Source organism: Heptranchias perlo, unplaced genomic scaffold, assembly GCF_035084215.1.
Source record: "Heptranchias perlo isolate sHepPer1 unplaced genomic scaffold, sHepPer1.hap1 HAP1_SCAFFOLD_192, whole genome shotgun sequence".
NCBI lineage: Eukaryota > Metazoa > Chordata > Chondrichthyes > Hexanchiformes > Hexanchidae > Heptranchias > Heptranchias perlo.
The window spans coordinates 321,866-349,532 of NW_027139187.1; the positions used below are offsets into that span (position 1 = coordinate 321,866).

General features: G+C 50.5%; 1 protein-coding gene across 3 annotated transcripts; it reads right to left on the reverse strand.

Annotated features, from left to right (window-relative positions):
• Nucleotides 1-1,046: 1,046 nt before the first annotated feature.
• Nucleotides 1,047-25,851, reverse strand: LOC137309931 (E3 ubiquitin/ISG15 ligase TRIM25-like). Of its 3 annotated transcripts, none has more exons than XM_067977931.1 (8): nt 25,784-25,851; nt 19,034-19,543; nt 18,121-18,216; nt 17,201-17,431; nt 16,492-16,514; nt 13,328-13,461; nt 5,038-5,172; nt 1,047-4,048 (listed from the first exon to the last, which is right to left on the reverse strand). In XM_067977931.1, exons 1-8 carry the CDS (start codon nt 25,793-25,795, stop codon nt 3,528-3,530), a joined length of 1,662 nt encoding a protein of 553 aa, XP_067834032.1. In that variant the 5' UTR covers nt 25,796-25,851; the 3' UTR covers nt 1,047-3,527. The 3 variants fall into 3 exon arrangements, with proteins under 3 accessions (XP_067834032.1, XP_067834031.1, XP_067834033.1); XM_067977930.1 differs by having other exon boundaries at nt 19,034-19,736; nt 25,784-25,849; XM_067977932.1 differs by lacking the exon at nt 5,038-5,172 and having other exon boundaries at nt 19,034-19,736; nt 25,784-25,849.
• Nucleotides 25,852-27,667: the final 1,816 nt, after the last annotated feature.

Consider the following 27,667-nt stretch of genomic DNA (forward strand, 5'->3'; position numbering starts at 1 on the left):
TGTAACCCTGCAAATCTTTTCCCTTCAAGCATTTATCCAATTCCTTTTTGAAAGCCATGATTGAATCTGCTCCCACCACCCTTTCAGGCAGCGCATTCCAGATCATAACCACTCGCTGCGTAAAAAAGTTTATCCTCATGTCGCCTTTGATTCTTTTGCCAATCACCTTAAATCTGTGCCTTCAATTCTCAACCCTTCCACCAACAAAAACAGTTTCTCTTTATTTACATTATTTAAACCCTTCATGATTTTGAACATTTCTATCAAATCTCCTCTTAACCTTCTCTGCTCGAAGGAGAACAACCCCAGCTTCTCCATTCTATCCACGGAACTGAAGTCCCTCATCCCTGGAACCATTCGAGTAAAAGTTTGTACACATTTTCCAAAGATTTTAAAGAAAGTTTTGGGTAGGAATTTCCACTTCCCATTTGATCAAGATGATTATCCGACCAGAACAAAAGCCATTTTTATTTTGGGATACCATCCCTTCACCGTATGTTCTCCATTCACCTAAACCCAGCTGGTTAAGAGGGTGATAAGACATTGGATTAATGTCCTCCCACTTGGTATCTGAAACCATCAGCAAGGCAGAGCACCAGGACCCAGTGTAACACGGTCAGCATGGAGGGCATTAGGCTTATTCAGTACATCAGCTCAAAACACACTGTTGTTCCTTTTCCCACTCTCTCTCTTTCCCGTGGTTTAAAACAAGTTGATACGACAGCATCTGATGTTTACAACAGCTTCTCACAGACTTTCAAGGCCTCACAGCTGTCTTATCTTTAACCGTCTAGACAGTCTGCTGAATAAGACTTTTCCAATGTGACCAACCTTCCCAGCATGCTGCCTTGAACAGTCAGTTTAACAGTTCCTTTGTTGAATTAATACTTTGAACCAAACTCAGCTCCTTTAGCAGGTAATTAATAACTGGGATTGAAAAGCCCAAAATCCTTCAGTCTCCCTTCAACTGAGTGTGAGCGATCGAACAACTGACTTTAAATCATTCAATGAATCTGAATTGCACTCACCACACATAAGGTTAAGAATTGTTGTTACAAGAAGTTTAATCACCGTGACATCGACACAAAAGTTCATTCAAATACGACAAATGAAAGAAAAGTGTTCCAATCATAACAAGCTGAATAATAACAAAAAGTATAGACATGATTTTCAACCAAGGGTGCTGTCCCACATTATAGACGACCTCCCACCATTCATGATTCCCAAGGGGAGAGGTCCCCTTTTCAATCTCAGCATTACGTTGTTTCATGTGCACTGTCAGTCTATCAATATTAGGGGTTTTAAACTGCAGAAGTAATCTAAGAAAGTGGTTTCCCTTCTTACTTCTCAGTCTCAATCTTCAACAGCCCCTCCCTCCCCCTCCTTTGTGGGATCCTGGGGGCCTTATCCAAGGTCCTCATCTTGTTAGCATCACAGACCGATCTCCAGCCATTTGCTCTTCTCATCGAAGTTTCATTTGGTTAATATTACACATCATGATAGAGACAAAGAAAATCATAATACATTGTACAGAAAACTACAGAAACTCAGCTCCCCCAAATACTACCATATTATCAAGAAATCTTGGACTTCAAAGATCCTCCAGCTCCCCTTTTTCCCATTATCCATCTTGTGGATAATTCAGGCTAAGTATTATTTCTGCCCGGCCCTCAGTTGTCCCAATTTCATTGTTAACTCAAAGAAACCCAACCCTGAATTCTGGAAATCCAAATTCTCTGTCCCTCTTTACTTTAATTTCAATCCCTCTGACAGGTACCAGTGTGTTTAACTCGATCCTGATTGTTTCATTAACTGGTCGGTTTATGGAGTTTGTGTCAGTGCTTTGATTAAAAAAAGTTCAGATCAGTAGTGACCCAGTATATGTCCTCACTCTCCTGAGCATATTAACCATTTCATGTAGTGATGTTGTCAACGTGACTGAGCGTGTCTGAGACCCGTTCTTCAGGGCATCTTCATCATGCATTCCACATACGAGTTGCCTCACACGCAACATATCACATTTACACACAGCGGTTTCCCAAAATCATCCCAAACGTGACATCAAATACAAACCATTCCTGCACTTTCAGTCTGTCTTATCAACAGATCGGGGGGTGTCTGGAGGTCTTTGCTTATCTCCCCCTGCACGGTCCCGATGTCTCGGGTAGTGGCCAGGTTATAAAATATTCCTCTCACTGTTCAGTTTAAGCAAGGACACAACCATCTCCAAGAGAAAGCTGTCAATGAACTATTCTTAACTCCCCTTCCCTGACTTTCACTGGATTGTGCATTGATCCCTGATTGATGTCCTTTGGGGGTTGTTCCCAGGTGATCTTTGTTTCTCACCGGTCACTCACACATCTTTTTCCCGACCCGCTGGTTTTGGTCATCACAAAATGTCCCATTATCACCCATGGTCACCTGGGACACTGATTGTAGACCCCAATTGGTGGGGCAATTTTCCTGTTTATACCTCACACACTCAGTCACTTCCTCGTGTCTAATGAAGTTAAACATCCCATAATATTACCATTTCATGTTGGTCGTGAGCCCTGGAGGAACCTTACTGTCCAATAAACTAAAAATCATTACCCCATAAACCATAGATTAAAAGTTCCCAGTCTGGTCCAATCTAGCAATACATTTACTTAGTTTAGGACAGATGTGTTACCCCCCTGGGCAGTCCCAGAAGCTCTCAGCAATGCCCAGGAGACCCCGGGGGTGGAATTAGTCTCTGGTGTTAGTGCAACACGGGCGATAGTGAATGGACAGCCCATTTTACACCCCGCACGATTTTCCTTTCCACTGAAGTCAGTGTAACTCGGGCTGTCGATTCACCATCGCTGTTTTGAGCTACGGCCAAAGAACAATTTCAACCCCAGCCTCAGATTTTCAGAGCAGCTCTTTAAAGGGACGGTGATCTGTCACTACTATCATTCACTACTGAGATTAATACAGTCACACCTGTCACTACTATCATTCACTACTGAGATTAATGCAGTCACACCTGTCACTATTATCATTCACTACTGAGATTAATACAGTCACACTGGCCATTACTACAATTCACTACTGAGATTAATACAGTCACACCTGCCGTTACTATCATTCACGACAAATATGGAACTAAAGTAGTAAAATTCTACAACTGAAGTAGACAATCAATTGTAACACCACGAATTACAAGCAAACTCACGTAAAGTTACTATTTTTAGTGTTAGTGACAGACCCGCACAAAGAAAAGCACAAAGGCCCCACGGATCCTTAAAAGCAGCAAAGCTCTGAGCTCCTGACATCGTCAGAGGGGCAGACCCAGGAGTGACATCATCAGAGGGGCAGACCCAGGAGTGACAAAATCAGAGGGGGCAAGCCTGGGAGTGACATCATCAGAGGGGGCAGGCCCGGTAGTGACATCATCAGAGGGGGCAGGCCCGGTAGTGACACCATCACAGCCTGCTACCCAGGAAATGATATCACCTCAGGATCCAGAAACTGAAAGTGATGTCATCAAGTCTCAGATATCAGGATTAATTTAACAGTTTTAGGGATTTGTTCCTACAATAAAATGCTGGAAACACGGGTTCAGTGAATGTGGTTTGAAATGTGTGTAAATGTCTCAGTGAGTCAGTGACCCCGTGAAATGACAGAGTCCCGGCCTCGTAGTCTAACTGAACTCGGATCCTGATGTTAGACGGGATCGGTGGGAGGCAAATGTCCCGGGAATTGTGACCGGCTGTGAGAGAACCATAATGAACATATAAACACCAGGATTTACTGCTGTTCCCAAGATAAGAGATTCCCCCCTTCCTCTCTACACTCCCACACACAATCCCTATTCCCCAGAGATTCCCATTAGTCTCCACATCCCAGGAATGGGATCCTGAGGAGAAACTCTGGGAGCAGAGGACTTGGGGATAGTCTTTAAACCTTTCTGGGTGAGGTGGGTAGGGCTGTTTCCGTTCAGTCCATGTTACTGATCTCAGATCATCAGACAGAACCAAGTTCCAGTTTGCTGTCCTTGGAGCCAGGCTTATCGGTGACCTTTGCCCTAGAGAGGGGAGAAGAGATTGGTCAGACAGGGTTATTCCACTCAGATCAATGATTGACAGCTGCAGGGTGGGAGAGTCAGTATTTCCCAGACAGTGTCAGCCCCATATTACCTCTTAGACTGGATTCATCCCATGTTAAATCAATGGCCTTCAATCAGAATCCCTGTTAAATAGCAGTGTGTGGGTCCCAGTGCTGTACACTCAGTGCAAACACTGCAGTGGAGACACACAGTAGCAGTCAGTTTAATCACACAAGCCCCTGGCACTGTGCTCACGTTCTCCCAGACACAATGGAGGGGATTCACCGGCACACAACACATCCCACAGACTCACAGTTACAGCCCCACAATCTCAGCACCGGCTGTACTGGGAACACACAGCTCACAGGAGTGTGCCCTGGGCTCTCTCCCTCCTGTTACTGTCCCATCCTGAATACAGGAGTGTGCCCTGGGCTCTCTCCCTCCTGTTACTGTTCCATCCTGAATACAGGAGTGTGCCCTGGGCTCTCTCCCTCCTGTTACTGTTGCATCCTGAATACAGGAGTGTGCCCTGGGCTCTCTCCCTCCTGTTACTGTTCCATCCTGAATACAGGAGTGTGCCCTGGGCTCTCTCCCTCCTGTTACTGTTCCATCCTGAATACAGGAGTGTGCCCTGGGCTCTCTCCCTCCTGTTACTGTCCCATCCTGCCCACAGCTTGATTGGAGCCTCCATCAGTTTACAAACAGTACCGCGGATTCACCTGAGAATTCGGATGAATCTTATGTCCCTTCGGTTAGTCCCTGTTCACTGTGAGTTCCCCAGGACCCCCCTCCAGCCCTGTGTCTGAGACTCGGACCAATTCCGAGTTGTGGAGAGGAAAGAGGTGCAGGAACTCGACCCTCGAATCCTCTGAGCTAAACCCTGACTGAAGAAACACCAGAGAAAAACAAAGAGTTGAACAGAAATGAATCACTGCCCCCGTGATCCTTGTGTAAGATTATAAACAGACCTTGGGATATTCCCGCTCTTCCCATGATCCCAGTCGACAGCTGGAGGACATTCCCTGGGACAGGGGCTGCCCCAGAGGAGCTGTGTGGGGGAGGAGTTACATTCGATGGGCCACTGTATTCGGTGGAAGCTGGCACTGTAAACAAAGCACACGGTAATTGGGAATTGTGACCCAGCGAGGTCCAGCCTCCTTCATATTACTGGATGGTGGGGTTATATAGTCTTTACATTTCTCTGTCATTAAATATTAGCAGATCCCCCGTGGCATTGCTCACACTCAGCGGGCCAGGCAGCATCTGTGGAGAGAACAAACAAGTCCATGCTTCGGGCGTTGACCCTTTCATACGTCGGGGTCAAAGTTCCTCGGGGGTTCCGCAGGGTCACTGCCATTTCCAGGGGTTCCCTCTGCCCACCCCTTACAAGGCCACTGATGGCGAGGGTGCAGAGCCTGAGACAGGGACTCAGTACCCCAGGATATCCCACTGTGTTTGGCCCTGCCAGGACCCAGACAATCAGCGGAGGCCGGTTCAGTGAGTGAGTCAAGGTGTACCGGTCTCCCGAGGGGCAAACGTGTACCCCTGAAGAAAAGGCCCACGGCCTGAGCAACCCCAGCCCAGGGGCGGGCGGGCAAGGCAGGAGTGGTCTGGGCACCCACTGGCCCCGTGTAAATTCGGAGCCTCGCTGACCTCGCAAACTCCAGCAGGAGCAGGAGGGCCGGGATCTCCACCCACTGATTCCCATATCTGGGTATTTCTGGAATGGGTGGGTGGGTTTCTGAAGTGCCTGGTGTTACACTGGAAGCTGTTGTTTCTCTAGACACCTGCTGCCTGTTCGAAGCAGACCGGATTGTTTGAGCCCGTAATTAAGGTCAGAGCTTGTGGAGTCTGGGGACAAGCAGCAGAATGGATCGCAAGGAATCAGTTTGGGTCGAGATAAGAAATAGTAAAGGCAAGAAGTCACTTGTGGGAGTAGGTTATAGGCCCCCTAACAATAACCACACTGTAGGACAGGGTATACAGGAAGAAATAATGGGGGCTTGTGAGAAAGGAACAGTGATAATCCTGGGTGATTTTTATCTACATATAGATTGGAAGAATCTGATTGGCAAAGGCAGCCTGGAAGATGAGTTCAGAGTGCTTTCGGGACAGTTTCTTCGAGCAGCACAATCAGAGAGCAGGCTACTCTAGATCTGGTAATGTGTAATGAGACAGGATTAATTACTGACCTCATTGTAAAGGAGCCTCACAATATGGTTGAATTTCGCATTCAGTTTGAGGGAGAGAAGAGTAAGATGGTATCAAATTGATAGAAAAGCATACAATTCCGTGAAGATTAGTGGCAGGTCAGAAGACTGGACAGAATATAAAAAACAGCAAAGAATGACAAAGAATAATAAGGGGGGAGAAATTAGAGTACGAGAGAAAGCTACCTAGAAATATAAAAAGGAAAAGAGTAACTAAAGTAAGCGTTGGTCCTCTGGAGAGAGAGTCTGGGGAATTAATAATGGAGAATAAGGAAATAACGGATGAATTGAACAGATATTTTGCGTCCGTCTTCACTGTAGAGGATACAAATAACATGCCAGAAATAACTGTGAATCAAGAGGTGAAAGGGAGGAAGGAACTTAAAACATTTACAATCACCAGGGAAAGGGTTCTGAAAAAATTATTAGAACTAAAAGCTGACAAGTCCCCAGGTCCTGATGGACTTCATCCCAGGGTCTTAAAAGAAATGGCTGCAGAGATAGTAGAAGCATTGGTATTAATTTTCCAAAATTCCCTAGATTCTGGAAGGGTCCCATCAGATTGGAAAATAGCAAATGTAACTCCTCTATTCAAGAAAGGAGGGAGACAGAAAGCAGGAAACGACAGGCCAGTTAGCTTAACATCTGTCATCGGGAAAATGCTAGAATCTATTATTAAAGAGGTTATAGCAGGGCACTTAGAAAATCTCAATGCAATCAGGCAGAGTCAACAAGGCTTTGTGAAAGGGAAATCGTGTTTGACTAATTTATTAGAGTTCTTTGAGGAAGTTACAAGCAACGTGGATAAAGGGGATCCTGTGGATGTGGTGTACTTGGATTTCCAGAAGGCTTTTGACAAGGTGCCACATCAAATGCTACTACACAAAATAAGAGCTCATGGTGTAGGGGGTAACATATTAGCATGGATAAAGGATTGGTTAGCTAACAGGAAACAGAGAGTAGGCATAAATGGGTCATTTTCAGGTTGGCAAGATGTAACGAGTGGAGTGCCACAGGGATCAGTGCTGGGGCCACAACTATTTACAATCTATATCAATGACTTGGATGAAGGGACTGAATGTATGGTTGCTAAATTTGCTGATGACACAAAGGTAGGTAGGAAAGTAAGTTGTGAAGAGGATATAAGGAGTCTGCAAAGGAATATAGATAGGTTAAGTGAGTGGGCAAAAATTTGGCAGATGGAGAATAATGTGGGAAAATGTAAACTTGTCCACTTTGGCAGGAGGAATAGAAAAGCAGTATATTATTTAAATGGAGAGAGATTGCAGAACTCTGAGGTACAGAGGGATCTGGGTGTCCTAGTACATGAATCACAAAAAGTTAGTATGCAGGTACAGCAAGTGATTAGGAAGGCAAATGGAATGTTGTCATTTATTGCAAGGGGAATGGAATATAAAAGTAGAGATGTTTTGCTAAAGTTGTAAAGGGCATTGGTGAGACCACATCTAGAATACTGTGTGCAGTTTTGGTCTCCTTATTTAAGAAAGGATATAATTGCTTCGGAGGCAGTTCAGAGAAGGTTCACTCGACTGATTCCTGGGATGAGGGGGTTATCTTATGAGGAAAGGTTGGACAAGTTGGGCCTGTATACACTGGAGTTTAGAAGAATGAGAGGTGATCTTATTGAAACATATAAGATCCTAAGGGGACTAGAAGGGGTAGATGCAAAGAGGATGTTTGTGGGAGAGACAAGAACTAGGGGCTTCAGTTTAAAAATAAGGGGTCTCCCATTTAAGGCAAAGATGAGGAGAAACTTTTTCTCTCAGAGGGTCGTGAGTCTGTGGAACTCCCTTCCCCAGAGAGCGGTGGAGGCAGGGTCAGTGAATATTTTTAAGGCTGAGTTCGATAGATTCCTGATTAACAAGAGAGTCAAAGGTTATAGTAGGTAGACGGGAAAGTAGAGTTGAGGTCACAATCAGATCAGCCATGATCTTATCAAATGGCACAGCAGGCTCGAGGGGCCAAATGGCCTACTCCTGCTCTTAATTCATATGTTCGTATGTTCAAGCTATCTACAAAACAGAAAGTAGTGCTAAAGGTAGTTACTCAGACTGGCAAAAGGTGGGAAGCGGTGTTCCACAAGGATCGGTTCTGGGACCACTGTTGTTCACCATTTACATGATCTGGACTCGGGAATTGGAAGTACAATTTCTAAATTTGCGGATGACACCAAATTGGGGGGTATAGTTAGTATGGCCGTAAAAAATGCAAATCAAGCACCGGGGTTCATTTCTAGAGGAATAAAATTGAAAAGCAGTTAAGCTTGTCTCGAACCTTGGTTAGACAACACTTGGAATACTGTGAATAGTTCTGGTCTCCATATTACAAAAAGTATATTGAGGCACTGGAGGTGGTGATAAAAAAGATTCAGAAGGATGATACCAGAACTGAGAGGATATACTTATCAGGAAAGGCTGAACAGGCTGGAGCTCTTTTCTCTCGAAAAGAGAAGGCTGAGGGGTGACCTGATAGAGGTCTTTAAAATAATGATAGGGTTTGAAAGGGTCGACATCGGGAAAATGTTTCCACTTGTGGAAAGTGGAAAAAGTGGAAAGTACAGCCTAACCAGGGTTCTGTACAAGTTTAACATAACTTCTTTGCTTTTCAATTCTATCCCTCCAGAAATGAACCCCAGTGCTTGGCTTGCCTTTTTCATGATCTTATTAACCTGTGTCGCTACTTTTAGTGATTTGTGTATCTGTATCCCCAGATCCCTCTGCTCCTCTATCCCATTTAGACTCTTATTATCCAAGCAGTATGTGGCCTCCTTATTCTTCAATGCACCACCTCACACTTATCTACATTGAAATTCATTTGCCAATTACATGCCCATTCTGCAACTTTATTAATGCCCTCTTGCATTTTGTCACATTCTTCCTCAGTATTATCCATACCCTCCAATTTGGTGTCATCCACAAATTTTGAAATTGTACTTCTGATTCTGAATCCAAATCGTTAAAGTAAACAGTCAACAACGGTGGTCCCAGCACCGATCTCCGGGGTACACCACTTCCCAACTTTACCCAGTCTGAGTCGCGACCCTTAACCCCGATTCTCTGTTTTCTCTTCTGTAGTCAGCTTGCTATCCATTCTGCTACCTATCCCCTGACTCCACATGCTCTGACCTTAGACCTGAGTCTACAATGCAGCACCTTATCGAAGGCCTTTTGAAAATGTGGAACTTGCTACCATTTGGAGTAGTTGAGGCAAATAGCATGGATGCATTTATGGGAAGCTAGATAAGTACATGAGGGAGAAAGGGATAGAAGGATATGTTGATAAGGTGAGATGAAGAGGGGAGGGAGGAGGCTCGTGTGGAGCATAAACACCGGCCTGGACCTGTTGGTCTGAATGGCCTGTTTCTGTGCTGTAATTTCTATGTAATTAATCAGATCAGAGGATAGTGAGTTTGAGAGAGTGGTCAGTGTCCCTGGGCATGATTTTAAATGGGAAAAACGGGTGGGTTGGGGCAGGGCAGCAGTAACAATTTTAAAAATCTAAAACCTGCCCACTTCTGGTTTTCATGGAGGTGGGACGAGGGGCGGGTGAGCCACCCCCTCTCAGGAGGCGGGTCGGTCAGTAAAAGCTTTCAAGGAGGCTGCGGGCCTCCATTTTGACAGATTTTTTGTATTTAACCCCTGGGGGCCAGGATTCCCGGGTCTTCTACTTCACACCATGTGAGAGGAGGCGAGAAGGTCCAGATCAACAGGTAAGTGCCTTTATAGCACAGCTTGTGGGCCTGGAGGAGCAGGAGTGCTTCCCCTAGCAAGCTTACCTGCTGTGGCCCCCCACCCCCAAACAATCTCCGAACCCCCTATGATCTCCAACCCCCGTGGTGACGCCTGACCCCGACCCCCGCCGATGACCAACCCCTCACCCCCTATATTGATTGAGCCCCCCCCCCGATGAACCCCGGGTTTCCTATCAGGAATTCCGCCCCCCCCCGCCGCCGTTAAAATCATGCCCCATGTGTCAGTATTATCATCTCCTGGTATTGCAGGTGCTGGGTGTCATTGCAGATTGACATGGTTGCTGCCACTGTGTGGTTTGTGCTGATTCTGATTGACAGTTCTAGTAACGACCCAGCTGGGGGGGAAGTGTGACAGCTGCTGCTGTTTGCTTTAATTCACCTGTGTACTGTTTAACCCCACGTTACAGCACTGAGCTCTGTGGAGACTGAAGCACCAGTTATAAGGACTCGGAGAAAAGGGCAGCAAATATTCAGGTGCAGCAAGCAGTTAGGAAGGCGAATGGTATGTTGGCCTTTATTGCAAGAGGATTTGAGTACAGGAGCAGGGATGTCTTATTGCCGTTATACAGGGCCTTGTTGAGACCACATCTGGAGTATTGTGTGCAGTTTTGGTCTCCTTGTCTGAGGAAGGATGTCCTTGCCATGGAGGGAGTGCAACGAAGGTTTACCAGACTGATTCCTGGGATGGCAGGACTGACGTATGAGGAGAGATTGGGTCGTCTAGGCCTATATTCACTCGAGTTAGAAGAATGAGAGGTGATCTCATCGAAACATATAAAATTCTAACAGGACTGGACAGACTAGATGCAGGGAGGATGTTCCCGATGGCTGGGGAGTCCAGAGCCAGGGGTCATAGTTTCAGAATACGGGGTATGCCATTTAGAACCGAGATGAGGAGAAATTTCTTCACTCAGAGGGTGGTGAACCTGTGGAATTCTCTACCACAGGAGGCAGTGGAGGCCAAGTCATTAGATGTATTCAAGAAGGAGATACATTCCTTAATGCTAAAGGGATCAAGGGATACGGGAAAAAAGCTGGAACAGGGTACTGAGTTAGACGATCAGCCATGATTATTTTGAATGGCGGAGCAGGCCCGAAGGGCCGAATGACCTACTCTTGTTCCTAGGTTCGAAGTTTCTATTCTAAAACACTTATTCTGTTGGACCCAGGAAGCCAGTCACTGTGTGGAAGCAAGCTAAGTCCTGTTTTGTCATCTCATCCACTGATTTGCTCTTGCTTCTGTATAGTTTTGCTTCTTGATAAATACTAATTATTGCTTTTCACTGCACAGAGAACAAAACAGACCAAATGCGTATTGTGTGGAGTGCCACATAATAGGCTTATCAGCAAAATTGAAGCCCATGGAATAAAAGGGGCAGTGGCAGCATGGATAGGAAATTGGCTAAGTGATTTGAAGCAGAATAGTGGTGAACGGTTGTTTTTCGGACTGGAGGGAGATGCTCGGTGGTGTTCTCCAGGAGTCGATACTAGGACCACTGCTTTTTTTGATAGATAATAATGACTTAGACTTGGATGAACAGGGCACAATTTCAAAATTTGCAGATGATACAGAACTTGGTAGTATAGTAAACAGTGAGGAGGATAGTGATAGATTCAAGAGGACATAGACAGGCTGGTGGAATGGGCGGACACATGTTAGATGAAATTTAATGCAGAGAAGTGTGAAGTGATACATTTTGGGAGGGAGAACGAGGAGAGGTAATATAAACTAAATGGTACAACTCTAAAAGGGGTGCAGGAACAGAGAGACCTGGGGGTATATGTGCATAAATCTTTGAAGGTGGCAGGACAGGCTGAGAAAGCAGTTAAAAAAGCATTTGGGATTCTGGGCTCTATAAATAGAGGCATATAGTACAAAAGCATGAAAGTTATGTTGAACTTTTATAAAACACTGGTTCGGCCACAATTGGAGTATTGTGTCCAATTCTGGGCACTGCACCTTAGGAAGGCCTTGGAAAGGGTGCGGAAAAGATTTACTAGAATGGTTCCAGGGATGAGGGACTTCAGTTACATGGATAGACTGGAAAAGCTGGGGCTGTTCTCCTTAGAGCAGAGAAGGTTGAGAGGGGATTTGATAGGAGCGTTCAAAATCATGACGGGTTCAGATAAAGTAAATAAAGAGAAACTGTCCCCATTGGTGGAAGGGTCGAAAACCAGAGGACACAGATTTAAGGTGATTGGCAAAAGAACCAAAGGCGATATGAGGAAAAACTTTTTTATGCAGCGAGTAGTTATGATCTGGAATGCGCTGCCCGAGGGGGTGGTGGAGGCAGATTCAATCATGGCTTTCAAAAAAGAATTGGATCAGTATTTGAAGGGAAAAAATTTGCAGGGCAACAGGGAAAGAGCGGGGGATGGGATGAACAGGATTGTTCTGACAAAGAGCCGGCACAGGCTCGATGGGCCGAATGGCCTCCTTCTGTGCTGTAACGATTCTGTGACCAGACAGCACAGGTGTGACAGACCCTAACACAGTGAAAGTGAAGGGGCAGGTATTACAGTCGGTGAAACCTACAGGAAAAAACAGATCAGTCAAGTATTAGAGAGTGGAACAGATAGGGCGGGTATTAAAGGGAATGGAATAGAGAGTCACAGTAATACAGAGAGTGAAACAGACAGGGCAGGGATGGGAACAATTCAATAAATAAATCCTTTTGATGCCAACTGTGGGAACAGTCAATGTTCCTTAAATCAGTCAGTATCAGAAGCTCCATTGATTTCAATCTCTCTCTCGATCTGTTTATGTTTATGATTGTGTATTTATTGATTGTGTCCATGTGACAGGGCGTGTGTGTCTGTGTGAGTCTCTGTGACAGGGCGTGTGTGTCTGTGTGAGTCTCTGTGACAGGGCGTGTGTGTCTGTGTGAGTCTCTGTGACAGGGCGTGTGTGTCTGTGTGAGTCTCTGTGACAGGGCGTGTGTGTCTGTGTGAGTCTCTGTGACAGGGCGTGTGTGTCTGTGAGTCTCTGTGACAGGGCGTGTGTGTCTGTGTGAGTCTCTGTGACAGGGCGTGTGTGTCTGTGTGAGTCTCTGTGACAGGGCGTGTGTGTCTGTGTGAGTCTCTGTGACAGGGCGTGTGTGTCTGTGTGAGTCTCTGTGACAGGGCGTGTGTGTCTGTGTGAGTCTCTGTGACGGGGCGTGTGTGTCTGTGTCTTTGTAAGTTACTGAATTATTTTGGATATTCCCAGCTGTCTGAACACAACTCACCCGACCTGCTCTCAGTCCCTTATATTGGAGAAAAGCTGCACGTTCTCACCAATGATTCCCAATATGTCTGAGTGATACTTTCCCGATCCATTCAGCCTCTTCTGGATAAGTTGAGATATATTGGACAGGTTCAGGGTGAGCGCTGGAACATCTGGGTCTGTGACTCTCTGAGTCTCAGTCACTCTGGAATAAAAGAGGAGAGAATGTTTTTATCAGTGGGGACATTTCAGATCAGAAACCCAAAGGGGAACGAGTGATCAGTGCAACAACCTGCACCCCTTCTAATGCTCGTACTGAGACCCCGCAGCAACCCATCCTGAAAATGGCAGAATCCCGGGATTTGCAGTCTCCCTGCATTCACACTGATCTCCACACGTGCAGTGGGATCCTGGTTTGCTGCCACTTCAGCTCAGTTTGTGATTTTCAAAGCCGTCTGTGTTCAGTCCAGTTTCTCTGTACTGGAGCCCTCATCTTTCCATTATTAATAATTATTATCCCGAGGGTCTCCAGTCTGTGCTCCCCCCTCTCTGCAGGAATACACTCTCTACAATCATATGAAGTGAGGAGAGGAGAAGGAACAGCCTCCCAGGGACCTGGGATCGGTGGGATTCCCTCACAGAGGGTCCAGTCACACTGACATTACTGGGACATTTCAGCACTCACTCATTTTTCTGTTAGTGGATAGAATGAGCCAATCACAACACATTTTACTGTCAATCTGACACTGGGACCTGCCCCTCTCCTCGTTTCTCCATGGTCTGGTTGATAGAACAAGCCAATCACACAGCACTCACTGACCCAATGGAATGAAGCTGTCACTGACACACATGGAGCCTTTAGGAAGCCTCGGTTAGATACAGGTCACTGCAGGTTTCTCTCTCTCTCACTTCCTGTCTAACAGGTTCCTCAGAAACATGACACACTTGACATCAAGGCAGCACCTGACCGAGTGTGGCACCAAGGAGCCCTTGTAAAATTGAAGTCAATGGGAATCAGGGGGAAAAATCTCCAGTGGTTGGAGTCATACTTAGCACAAAGGAAGATGGCAGTGGTTGTTGGAGGCCAATCATCTCAGCCCCAGGACATTGCTGCAGGAGTTCCTCAGGGCAGTGTCCTAGGCCCAACAATCTTCAGCTGCTTCATCAATGACCGTTCCTCCATCATAAGGTCAGAAATGGGGATGTTCGCTGATGATTGTACTGTGTTCAGTTCCACTCGCAACCCCTCCGATAATGAAGCAGTCCGTGCCCGCATGCAGCAAGACCTGGACAACATTCAGGCTTAGGCTGATAACTGGCAAGTAACGTTCGCGCTAAACAATTGCCAGAGAATGATCATCTCCAACAAGAGAGAGTCTAACCACCTCCCCTTGACATTCAACGGAACTACCATCGCCGAATCCCCCACCATCAACATCCTGGGGGTCACCACTGACCAGAAACTTAACTGGACCAGTCACATAAATACTGTGGCTACGAGAGCAGGTCAGGGGCTGGGTATTCTGCGGCGAGTGACTCACCTCCTAACTCCCCAAGGCCTTTCCACCATCGACAAAACACAAGTCAGGAGTGTGATGGAATACTCTCCACTTGCCTGGATGACTGCAGCTCCAACAACACTCAAGAATCTCGACACCATCCAGGACAAAGCAGCCCGCTTGATTGGCACCCCATCCACCACCCTAAAAGTTCACTCCCTTCACCACCAGCGCACCATGGCTGCAGAGTGTACCATCTACAGGATGCACTGCAGCAACTCGCCAAGCACCTCCCAAACACGCGACCTCTACCACCTAGAAGGACAAGGGCAGCAGGCACATGGGAACAACACCACCTGCACGTTCCCCTCCAAGTCACACACCGTTCCGACTTGGAAATATATCACCGTTCCTTCATCGTCGCTGGGTCAAAATCCTGGAACTCCCTTCCAAACAGCACTGTGGGAGAACCTTCACCACATGGACTGTAGCGGTTCAAGAAGGCGGCTCACCACCACCTTCTCAAGGGGCAATTAGGGATGGGCAATAAATGCCGGCCTTCCCAGCGACGCCCACATCCCATGAACGAATAAGAAAAAGAACAGCCCATGTCACTCAATAACAACAACTTGCATTTTATACAGTGCCTTTAAAGTAGTAAAATATTCCAAAGTGCTTCACAGGAGCATTTTCAGACAAAATCTGACACCGAGCCACATAAGCATATTTTAGGAGAGGTGACCAAAAGTTTGGTCAAAGAGGTAGGTTTTAAAGAGCGTCTTAAAGGAGAGAGAGGGAGAGAGGCGGAAAGGTTTGGGGAGGGAATTCAAGAGCTCAGGGCCTCGTCAGCTGAAGGCATGGCTGCCAATGGTGGGGCACAGGAAATCGGGGATGCAGAGATCTTGCAGGGTTGTCGGGCTGGAGGAGGTTACAGGGATTGGGAGGGACGAGGCCATGGAGAATTTGAACACAAGGATAATAATTTTAAATTCGAGGCGTTGCTGGACCAAGAGTCAATGTCGGTCAGTGAGCAGAGGGTGATGGGTGAACGGGACTTGGTGCGAGTTAGGATACGGGTAGCAGAGTTTTGGATCAGCTGAAGTTCATGGCGGGTGGAAGATGGGAGACCGGCCAGGAGAGGATTGGAAAAGTCGAGTCCAGAGGTAACAATAGCATGGATGAGGGTTTCAGCAGCAGATGCTGAGACAGGTGATATTATGGGGTGGAAGTAGGAGGTCTTGGTGATGGAGAGGAAATGGGGTCGGAGGCTCAGCTCAGGGTCAAATAGAACGCCGAGGTTGGGAACAGTCTGGTTCAGACTCAGACAGTGGCCAGGGAGGGGGATGGAGTCGGTGACTAGGGAACGGAGTTTGTGGTGGGGACCGAAGACAATGGCTTCGAACTTCCCAATATTTAATTGGAGGAAATTTCAGCTCATTCAATACTGGATGTCGGACAAGCAGCGTAACAAATCAGATGCTGTGGAGGGGTCGAGAGAGGTGGTGGTGAGGTAGAGCTGGGGGTCGTCAGTGTACATGTGGAATCTCCCATTTCCCACAGGCTGCCTGAGCCAATAACCCCTCAAACCACAGTTAAACATCACTCAATATTCCCACCATTTGAAAACACCTTATCTGGGAAGGTTTCCAAGCGGTGATTCTACTTTCACTCTTCTCCCAGATACAGGGGAAGGTTCCCAATCAGCAGCAGGTACTGTATGACTGAGAGGAACTTACCTGGAAAGGAGCTGCTTCGAGTTCTGTGAATAAAGAGAGGAGATCAAATCAGTCAACGAACAAATCAACACCCAATGGAACCAAAGGGTGAATTTGGGATTGAGAGTAAAGAGTTCAGTGTACAACAGTAGGTGGGGCCAGTCACAGGAATGGGCAATAATCCCACATTTCACTGCACTCCATCCTGGGGCAGCGCCAACACTCCGAGGGCAGGGCCGAGGGGGCAGCGCCAACACTCCCAGGGCAGGGCCGAGGGGGCAGCGCCAACACTCCCAGGGCAGGGCCGAGGGGGCAGCGCCAACACTCCCAGGGCAGGGCCGAGGGGGCAGCGCCAACACTCCCAGGGCAGGGCCGAGGGGGCAGCGCCAACACTCCCAGGGCAGGGCCGAGGGGGCAGCGCCAACACTCCGAGGGCAGGGCCGAGGGGGCAGCGCCAACACTCCGAGGGCAGGGCCGAGGGGGCAGCGCCAACACTCCGAGGGCAGGGCCGAGGGGGCAGCGCCAACACTCCGAGGGCAGGGCCGAGGGGGCAGCGCCAACACTCCGAGGGCAGGGCCGAGGGGGCAGCGCCAACACTCCGAGGGCAGGGCCGAGGGGGCAGCGCCAATGCTGGGACCCACCAACAATCTTCAAACAATTCAGCCCTCTCACCAGCCTCACAGAAACGCCCCATTCCCCAGACATGGCCCTGTTTATATTGAAGATGTACCTGAATAAAGGAGAGATGGTCCCTCTGTACCAGATTCTGGATTTCTCCATCTATTAATGTAATCTGTTCCATCCTCTTGTTTAATGCTTCAGAACAGCTTCTAATCTGAGAGAGAGCTCGGAGCCCCTCCTCATCGATCAGTTTCAGTGCGTATTCTTCATCTTCTTCCAGCTGTCTCCTCCATTCAGAGAAGCTCTTCGATAGCTTTCCTTTCAGCTCATTGATTCGTGTCTGAAACCCAAACCAGCTCTCATTACAAACGGCCCTTCCACACAGCTCTTACCCTGAGCACACGGCACTTTCCAGGGACGGGACAGTTTGTTTCGATCACTACTCGATCACCATTAAAGATAGACAAGCAGTGGGAGAGGGTCTACTGGGAGAGAAAACAGAGTTTAACGAGTGTTGCCTTGAGCCTTGAATTTAATAGAAAGAGCACTGTATTTAGACTGTGTATGGCACTGCCACCTGGTCCATCCACAACTGGAGTGATGGGTCCATTTTTGGTGCCCACACCTGGTGAAGGAGATTGAGACTCTGGAGGGGACGGTGGCCAGAATGACACGTAGTCTGATGGATTTTAGTTCTGAAGATCGGCTCCAAGAGGGAGGGCGATTTAGAGAAAGGCAGTCCGAGAGGGACATGATTGAGGTTTTTAAAATGATCGAGGGATTATTGGACTCACTCGTTGGGTGAGGTACTTGAGATGGATTGGGATGGTAGGACTAGAGGGCCTGTGTATAAAATCCATAGGCACAGAGTTAGGTTAGACCCCAGAGTCCTCGATCTCTGGAACAGACTCCCTGAACATGTCGGGGGTATGGAGTCTTGAAAGTGAGCTTGGAAGGAATTTCCCAGAGATTTTCCTGAATTGTCTGCAGGTTCCAGAGTAAATCCAGCTCCAGTCCCACTTTACCCACCTTTATTTCAGCTTCTGATCTCTCCAAGTCTCGCTGTTTGCTGGAACATTTCTGCTGGACTCTCCGAAGCCTCTCGATTTCTCTCTCCAATTCTTCCTGTAAAGGCAATTGGAAAGTGTTCAAAAGGGACTCAAACTGGAATGTAAAAGGGAAATGATTCCGTTCCAGGAGTGACCCCACTGGGTGTGGATAGAAAGTGGTTTGGGGGATTCTCAGTGTCTGGGCCCTGAGCAGAAATATTCCCTTCTGTGACTCTCAGTAAAGAGGCGCTCCCTGCCCTGTATAAACTGAGGAACCACACACACACCGGCTTCTTTTCACACTGACTCACCGTGTGCTGCATTTTCACACGGACTCAGCTCCTCCATTTCCAGGAATCAGCCGAGGGGAAAGGGAGACAGACTCAGTCACACCAGCATTTCTCAAACACCAATTCCCTCTTGTTGTGAGAAACAGTTTCTCCCCCCAGCCCCTGAGTCTCCCCCCGTGGGTGTCCCTCACTCCCCCCACCGGTGATGGTCCTCTCCCTGCTGGTCAGATGGCAGAATACCCCAGCTTTACACAGGGCTACAACATGCTCTGCTCTACAGCCCTATGCCATGGAGTGCCAGTTCTCACAGGTGCCCACACAGTGAATTACTGAGCTCTACAGTGCCCTCACCAGGAGGGGCTGAGTGTGGGTGAGGGGCAGTCACCCTGGGCCACTCTCACACCCGCCCAGTGCCCACCCTGTTCTCTCAGACAGACTGTAAGAGAAAGGGGAGGGAGCAAATCTGACTGACCAAAAACAAACAGCTGTAAACCCAGACCCTGGGCTAAATCAGCACTGTCTGCAATCAGTTCTAATTAATGTTGGTCATTAACAGGAAAACTCTCCCTCACTGTATTTAATATCGGGAATTGTGTCACTCACCTTAATTGCAGCTTGTGCCTGATCCAGGCTCAGCAGTGTGTGGGAATTATGTTTCCCTGTTATTGTACAGGAAACACACACACACTCTGCATCATCTTTACAGTAGAATTCAAGGACCTTCTTATGATCAAGGCACTGCCTCTCTGTAAGATCAGCCAGAGGTTCGATTAGGGTGTGTCCACTGAAGGTCTTGTTCAGAAGATGTAGTTTTAAGTGAAGGGAGCAAAGAGATGTTTTACATTTCAGACATGTCTTGACAGCTGGGGATGGATTCTCGATGCAGTACTCACACAAGACACGGGCTGAATCAGCAGGAGGCTGTGACTGGTTGTATTTTTCCACAATATTACACAGCGTGAAGTTTCTCTTCAGGTTGGGCCTGGGATTGAATTTCTGGCGACACTGAGGACACTCAAACCCTTCTGGGCCTGGTGTCTGGGCCCAAACTCCCTCAATACATTTCAAACAGAAACTGTGCTGACAGGACAACACCACCGGGTCCTGGTGCACCTGGAGACACACAGCACAGGTTAATTCATCCTCGAAAGCTCCGGGCTCCATTCCTACAGCACCTGAAGCAGCTTTCACACAGCACAAGAGAGAGCGAGGAACCAGAGCAGGAAGTGAAATTCTTATAAACACTCGGTGCCGGGAGTGACGATGTTCGTTTCATTTCCTGATTGACTCTGTCTGAAGATTAACTCTTTCAGGCATGCAGCAGCAGTTCAGAAACAAAATCAGAAACACAAGATTACAATTTTTTTTCAGTGAGATCTTTGGGAGAGACGGTTTTCCTTATTATTGTGAGGCCTTTGCTATTGGCGGGCCTGAGACTTGGGGTGGGTGTAGCTCTCGAGAGAATGGCGATACCATCTTCGCCGGTGCTGGGACCCAGCAGGACGTATGCAGGCGTTGCCTCGGCAGCTGCTCCCGCTGTTCCTTCTGCTCCTGCTGGGCCGGCACCTTTCCGCCTCATCACGAGGAGGCATGGGGTGAAGAGTTACACTCACCCCAACATGACCATTGAGGCCTGCGTTAAGGCCATGGCCGAGGTTGGCGGCCCCTCGGCCATCGTCGCGGCCTCAAAAATGTACCGGAAGGCAGTGTTCTTCCTGAGGTCCGAGCGGGCAGTGTCCCTGGCCCTTAGTAAGGGGCTCACAGTGGGCGGGACCTTCCTGCCGGTGGACCCGCTGGAGGCCACCGCGCAGCGACTCATTTTGTCCCATGTACTGCCCTTCCTGTTGGACGAGCCGCTCCTCCCCCACCTACGTCAACTGGGGGAGGTGAGGTCGGGGGTAACGCCGCTCCCGCTCGGCCTCAGGGAGAACAGCCTCCGGCACGTTTACTCCTTCTGGCGCCAGGCCTTCGCGAAGCCAGCGTGGGAGGTCACGGAGGGGGGCTTTCATGCCCTGTATGAGGCGACCGCCTACTACGTCTTTTGGATGGCAGAGGGTGGGCAGTGCCATGCCTGTAAGGAGGTGGGGCACCGAAGAAAGAACTGCCTCGTCTCCCAGGCCGTCAAAACAGCTAAGGCGGCCGAGGCTGGTGCTGCCACCACTTCCCCCACAACCCCGCCCCCGCCTCGGGAGAAGAAACTGCGCGGGCGGAGGTTGCTGTCAAGGCCTCCACCTGGGGGAAAGGGGGACACCCTCACCCGAAAAAAAGGCACGGAGGAAACACAAACATCTGGAGGCCGTTCCCCGGGACACTGGACAATGTAGTGAGCCCGAGGCTGCGATCGTGGCCACAGCCGTGTCAGAGCCCGGGCAGATCACTGATCAGGAGGGAGTGGAGGAAGGGGCCCGGCAGACATGGAGCTCCCCCACCCTCCGGGACAAAAAGTCACCACTCCTTGGAAGCGGAGGGGAACCCTGCAAAGGGACGGCCCCCCGTGGAAGGGGAGTCGGCGCCTGTCGCGGATCCTGCGGCCCCCCCAACCATTTCACACCATCGGGGAGAGTCGTCCACCTCTCGGGGGGAGAAGACTGAGCCCGTGCCTCCCGGGGGGGATGGGGGGACCCTGCCTATAGGAGGGGTCGCGGATCCGGGCATGGAGGAAGGTATACCGTTCACCGGGTCGGGCGTCCTGGGTGCCGGGGTGGGCGAGGCCGATGAGGCTGAGTTCGCCCGCCCGCGGCTCGACATCTCCCAGGACCTGCTCGACCTGGTGGGTGATTTTAATAAAAACGCCCCACCTGCCGGGTCGGTTGGTGGCGGTGTGGGTGGGGGGAGCCCCTTCTCCCAGTCTAAAGGCACGGTGCCGGGTGAGTTGGGGGAGCTGGAGTTTACTTACTCCCCGGTTTCCCCTTACCAGAGTTACACCGCTCGGAGACTGGGGGGATCCCCGCCCGCTGCCACCCTCTGACCCGGACCCCCCGGAGGAGCCCGGGGAGGACTCCTCTGCCGTCGATCCTGGGGGTAGGATCGGGACAGAGGTGGGGCCGGCCGGTGCGGCCGTTCCGTTCTCCGCACCGTGTGCGGGGGGAGGGTCGGCCGCGGGCGACGACAACCCAGAGGAGGACGGGGACTCGATGGTGGGCACTGGGGACGATTTGGAGTCCATCGCCAGCGAGATGGTGGACGCCCTCGTGCCCTCTACCGAGTCTCCCCTCTTCCCCGTCGAGGAACTCCAGGAGTTTGTGGCCGGTTGCCACCGTCGTCACGATGGTGTCCGGCTGGCCCTCGACCGTTGGTCGGAGCCGGCGCTGCTGATCTGTTCGGTTCGGGCCGCCATCACAACCGTGGCCGCGGGAAAAGATGGCGGCGTGGTCGGGCTGCGCTGGCTCAGGTATCTCCTCGCTGGGTTGTTGAGGGAGTGGCGGTCGACTAGCGGCCCCGCTCCCTCGCACGCTAGGGGTCGGTAGTAGGTTGCGCTAGGCTCTTGTCATGGAGTTAGCCATAGCCAGCCTCAACATTAACGGTGGCAGAAACGCCCGCCGTAGATTTGACAAGTTCTCTGTCCTCCGGGACGGGAAGTATGCAGTGTGCTTTCTGCAAGAAACCCACACCGTTCCGGGAGACGAGGCCACGTGGATCCTGGAATGGGGGGGGGGGTTCTACTTGAGTCACCTCGCCAGCACTTCGAGCGGGGTGGCCATCTTGTTGGCCCCGACTTTTCAGCCGGAGATGTTGGGGGTCAAGGAGCCGGTGCCAGGCCGCTTGCTCCACGTTGCCCTTCGCCGCGGGGACGTGCCGCTTCACCTGGTGGACGTGTACGCCCCCCATTCCGGAGCCGAGCAAGCGAGCTGCTTTGAAGAAGTGTCCACTTACCTGCACTCCGTCGATGCCGGCGAGTGCATTGTCCTTGTGGGGGGGGGGGGTTTCAACCGTACCCTCGAGGCGAGGGACCGCCACGGTCCCCTGCACTGCCGGTTAGCGGCGGAGAAGTTGAGGGACCTGGTCGGGTCCTTCGACTTGGTGGACGTCTGGTGGAATCTCCATCCCGACTCCAGCCAATTCACCTTTGTGAGGGCCGGAGGGCAGAGCTCCAGAATTGACCGCCTGTACGTTTCGCGGGCGTACGCCTCCTGCGTCCGTCAGCCTCCATACGGCCGGTGCCATGCTCAGACCACACCTGGTGTGGATGGAGCTCGCTCTGTTCCGTGCTCGGGCGGGGTCCGCGTACTGGCACTTTAACAACCGGCTGCTGGAGGACGCGCGGTTCCGGGACTCATTCTGTCGATTCTGGACCGACTGGAGAAGGAAGCAGGGAGGCTTCTCCTCCTTGAGGCCATGGTGGGACGTGGGCAAGGCTCACGTCTGTCTCCTCTGTCAAGAGTATGCGAGGGGGTCGACCAAGAGGCGGGAGTCCAAGGTCAGGCGGTTGGAGCAGGAGGTGCTTGGCCTGGAGTCCCGTCTCGGTCAGGCCGCCGAGGATCCGGCTCTGCGGCGGGCGTAGGAAGAGAAGAAGGACGCTCTGAAGGACCTGCAACTGGTCGGATCCTGAGGAGCGTACGTGAGGTCGCGGCTCCAGCTCCTTCGGGACCTGGACCTTGGCTCCCCCTTCTTCTACTCACGGCGGGGGGCCCGTAAGCAGCTCCATACGCTGCTGGCCGACGACGGGTCCCTCATCTCGGACCCGGAGGGGGTCAGTGCCCGGGCACGGTCCTACTACGAGGCTCTGTTCTCTCCGGATCTGTCCAGTGAGGAGGCGCGCAGAGTTATGTGGGAGGACCTGCCGAAGGTCAGCCTGGAGGGCGCCGACCGGCTGGACGCTCCGCTAAGTCTGGCGGAGCTGACCGGCGCCCTCCACCAGCTCTCGAGGGGGAAATCCCCAGGGCTGGACGGGCTGACCGTGGAGTTCCTCTGGGCCTTCTGGGACATCCTGGGGGGCGACTACACGCGGGTCCTGGGGGAAAGTCTGGCGACCGGGGAGATGCCCCTATCGTGGCGCAGGGCAGTCGTTGTCCTGCTGCCGAAGGGGGATCTCTGTCACCTTAAAAACTGGCGCCCAGTCTCCCTCCTCAGCACGGATTATAAGGTCTTCGCCAAGGCGATGTCTGCTCGCCTTGGCACCGTGCTGGCCCACATGATCCACCCCGACCAGTCCTACACGGTCCTGGGCCGGAGAATCCACGATAACATCCACCTGGTCCAGGACCTGATCCACCATTCCCAGAGGGCTGGTCTGTCGGTCACCTTCCTTTCCCTGGATCAGGAGAAGGCGTTCGACAGGGTTGATCACGAGTACTTATTCGGGACTCTGCGCGCTTTCGGGTTCGGGTCGCATTTCGTCGCCCGGATCCGACTTCTGTACGCCGCCGCAGAGTGTCTGATTAAGGTTAACGGATCCTTGACGGCGCCCCTTCGTTTCGGGAGAGGAGTGTGTCAGGGGTGCCCCATGTCCGGCCAATTATACACCGTCTGCGTGGAGCCTTTCCTGCGCCTCCTGCGGAAGAGGCTGTCGGGACTGGCTCTGCGCGAGCCGGGCGTGGAGGTCGTCCTTTCAGCTTACGCCGACGACGTGCTCCTCGTGGTCACGGATCCCGTTGACTTGCGGAGGATGCGTGAGTGCCAAAAGGTGTTCTCTGCCGCGTCCTCCGCAAGGATCAACTGGGAGAAATGTTCCGGACTCCTGGTGGGTCAGTGGCAGGTGGACTCCCTGCCGGAGGAGCTACGGCCTTTTGCCTGGAGCACCACGTACCTCCGGTACCTGTGAGTCTACCTTAGCCCTGCCGAGGAAGCCTGGCCGGTAAACTGGCAAGAGCTGGAGGCCAAAGTCACTGCTCGCCTAGGGTGGCGGCCGTCCTGCAGGAGCCACTGCTCAGGAATCCGTTCCTCCGCGGTGTTGGCTTCGGCGGCTCGCGGCTGACGGAGTGAAGGGCCCTGGCCGGTAAGGTCACCAGAGTCAGGGACGTCCTGGATGGCGGAGGGGCGGGCTGGATGGCGCCGGGGACACTGGCCGCACGGATGTCCTTGCGGTGTGTCCGGCACGCGGCCGCCACCATCCGGGCGTTGAAAGCGGCACTCGGCCCTGACTCCACTCGGGTTGTGGAGGAGGCTCAAGCGTGTGGAGCCATCCTGTCCGATCTGACCCCCGTTCGGACGGAATTCCTCATCGGCGTCAGGCCCAGAAACCTCCCTCGGGGGGCTGTGCCTCGCAACTTGAGCCGTCTCTCGGAAATTGCCTCCGTGCCATTTCACTCTGTGCGGAGGGATTTCCTGAACAGGCTGCTCCTGCACACTCTCCACATCCTCGCCCTCGTCCCTCGCCCGGACACGCCCTGGCGTACCATCCTGCCGTCCGGCGGAGGCCCCCAGTGGAGGGCTCTCTACTCGGGGATCCTCCCGTGTACCATTGGGGATCTGGGGTGGAGAGTCTTGCACGGAGCAGTCGCGACCAACAGGCGGTTAAGCCATTTCACGGACTCCCAGGCCGCCTGCAATTTCTGCGGCCTGGACGAGTCCGTGTTTCATTTGTTCACAGGGTGTGGGAGGCTGCAGCCCCTGTTCCACTATTTAAGGGGGCTGCTCCTCAAGTTCTGGCTGCACTTCAGTCCCACGCTCCTGATCTCTGGCCGCCCGGTGAGGGGGGCGGGGAGGTCGGTGGACGTCCTCGTGGGCCTGTCCAAGGTGGCTATCCACGGGTCCAGGTTAGACGCGGCCCGTGGGGGCGGTCGCTCCGACTGTCTGCCTCTCTCCCGCGGAATTCCCTGTGCCCGGGTGGCCCTGGAGAGGGAGCACGCGGTGTCTGCCGGTCCGCTCCAGGCTTTCCGCGACCGGTGGGCACCGCAGGGACCGGAGGGCATCCTGGACCAGAATAATAAAATTATAATTTAATACTTATTTAGGGTTTTTTGTTTTTTCTGCACGTAAACACCCCCTAAAGCCCCCTTCTTATAAAAGGAGGGCCGAAAACACTAAAAGAAATCAAGGCCCTTGTGACTGAAGTGAAGAAGAAGCCTTTCCCCTGGGCCGGTCCTGCGGGGCCAGCTTGGCTCAGGTGAGGTGATCCTGGGTCTGAGTCTGTAACCGAGGGCGACACTGGGCCCGGAGCGACTGAAGAGCCGCCGGGCTCCAGGTTTCCCCATCACTGACTGGGAAGATCGAGGATAATTTCAGCATTTGATCCTCCGGCAAATCCACCGCTTGTTTTGATCGAAATTTATAAAGATTCAAATCAAAGTGAGAATCAAAAGTGAGTGAAAGCGGCGATGTTCCAGAAATGGAGGAACTGAACTCAGCGAGTGGAAAGGTTCAAAAAACAGCGTTTAGTTTCACACTTTATCACAAATTAAACTATTTACTCACAATTAACGACATGAACCGTCAGCGCACAACTTTCAGCGCGGGCCCGCCACCCGCGCGCTCCCGCTCCCCGCCCCCGCGCGCTCCCGCTCGCCCGCCCCCGCGCGCTCCCGCTCGCCCCGCCCCCCCGCGCGCTCCCGCTCCGCCCCCCGCGCGCTCCCGCTCCCCGCCCCCCGCGCGCTCCCGCTCCCCGCCCCCCGCGCGCTCCCGCTCCCCCCGCGCCGCCATCGAGCAGCGGACTGTGATCAGGGGGAGAGCGGGAATATTCCCAGGTTTGTTCATAATCTTAAACCGGGATCAGGAATTTCTATTTGACCCTTTATTTGATGATTTGACCCTTTATTTGATGATTTGACCCTTTATTTGTTGATTTGACCCTTTATTTGATGATTTGACCCTTTATTTGATGATTTGACCCTTTATTTGTTGATTTGACCCTTTATTTGTTGATTTGACACTTTATTTGTTGATTTGACACTTTATTTGTTGATTTGACACTTTATTTGTTGATTTGATCCTTTATTTGTTGATTTGACCCTTTATTTGTTGATTTGACCCTTTATTTGTTGATTTGACCCTTTATTTGATGATTTGACCCTTTATTTGTTGATTTGACCCTTTATTTGATGATTTGACCCTTTATTTGATGATTTGACCCTTTATTTGATGATTTGACACTTTATTTGATGATTTGACCCTTTATTTGATGATTTGACACTTTATTTGATGATTTGACCCTTTATTTGTTGATTTGACCCTTTATTTGATGATTTGACCCTTTATTTGTTGATTTGAGCCTTTATTTGATGATTTGACCCTTTATTTGATGATTTGACACTTTATTTGATGATTTGACCCTTTATTTGTTGATTTGACCCTTTATTTGATGATTTGACCCTTTATTTGTTGATTTGACCCTTTATTTGTTGATTTAACCCTTTATTTGTTGATTTGACCCTTTATTTGGTGATTTAAGCCTTTATTTGATGATTTGACCCTTTATTTCCCGGTGCTGTTTCCTCAGTCCGGGTTCAGTGTGAGGGATTCGAGGGTCGAGTTCCTGCTCCTCTTCCCTCCTCACAGCTCGGAATTGGTCCGAGTCTCAGACCCGGGTCCGGAGGGAGTGTTGGTGAATTCAGAGTGAACAGGGAGCAACAGTTGAATGTACAGAAGGGAGATCAGATTCCCCTCAATTCCCCACTGAATCCTCCCTCCTGTGAGCTGTGTGTTCCCAGTACAGCCGGTGCTGAGATTGTGGGGCTGGAACTGTGAGTCGGTGGGATGTGTTGTGTGCCGGTGAATCCCCTCCATTGGGGCTGGGAAAACATGAGCACAGTGTCTGTGTGAATATTACTGTCGCTTTAAAAAGCCTGTGTGAATATTACTGTCTCTTTAAAAAGCCCGTGTGAATATTACTGTCTCTTCAAAAAGCCTGTGTGAATATTACTGTCTCTTTAAAAAGCCCCTGTGAATATTACTGTCTCTTTAAAAAGCCTGTGTGAATATTACTGTCTCTTTAAGAAGCCCGTGTGAATATTACTGTCTCTTTAAAAAGCCCCTGTGAATATTACTGTCTCTTTAAAAAGCCTGTGTGAATATTACTGTCTCTTTAAAAAACCTGTTAAAATGTTAATGTCTCTTTAAAAAGCCCGTGTGAATATGACTGTCTCCTTAAAAAGCCCGTGTGAATATTACTGTCTCCTTAAAAAGCCCATGTGAATATTACTGTCACTTTCAAAAGCCCATTTAAATGTCACTGTCTCTTTAAAAAGCCCGTTTGAATATTACTGTCTCTTTAAAAAGCCCATGTGACTATTACTGTCGCCTTAAAAAGCCTGTGTGAATGTCACTGTCTCTTCAAAAAGCCTGTGCGAATGTTACTGTCTC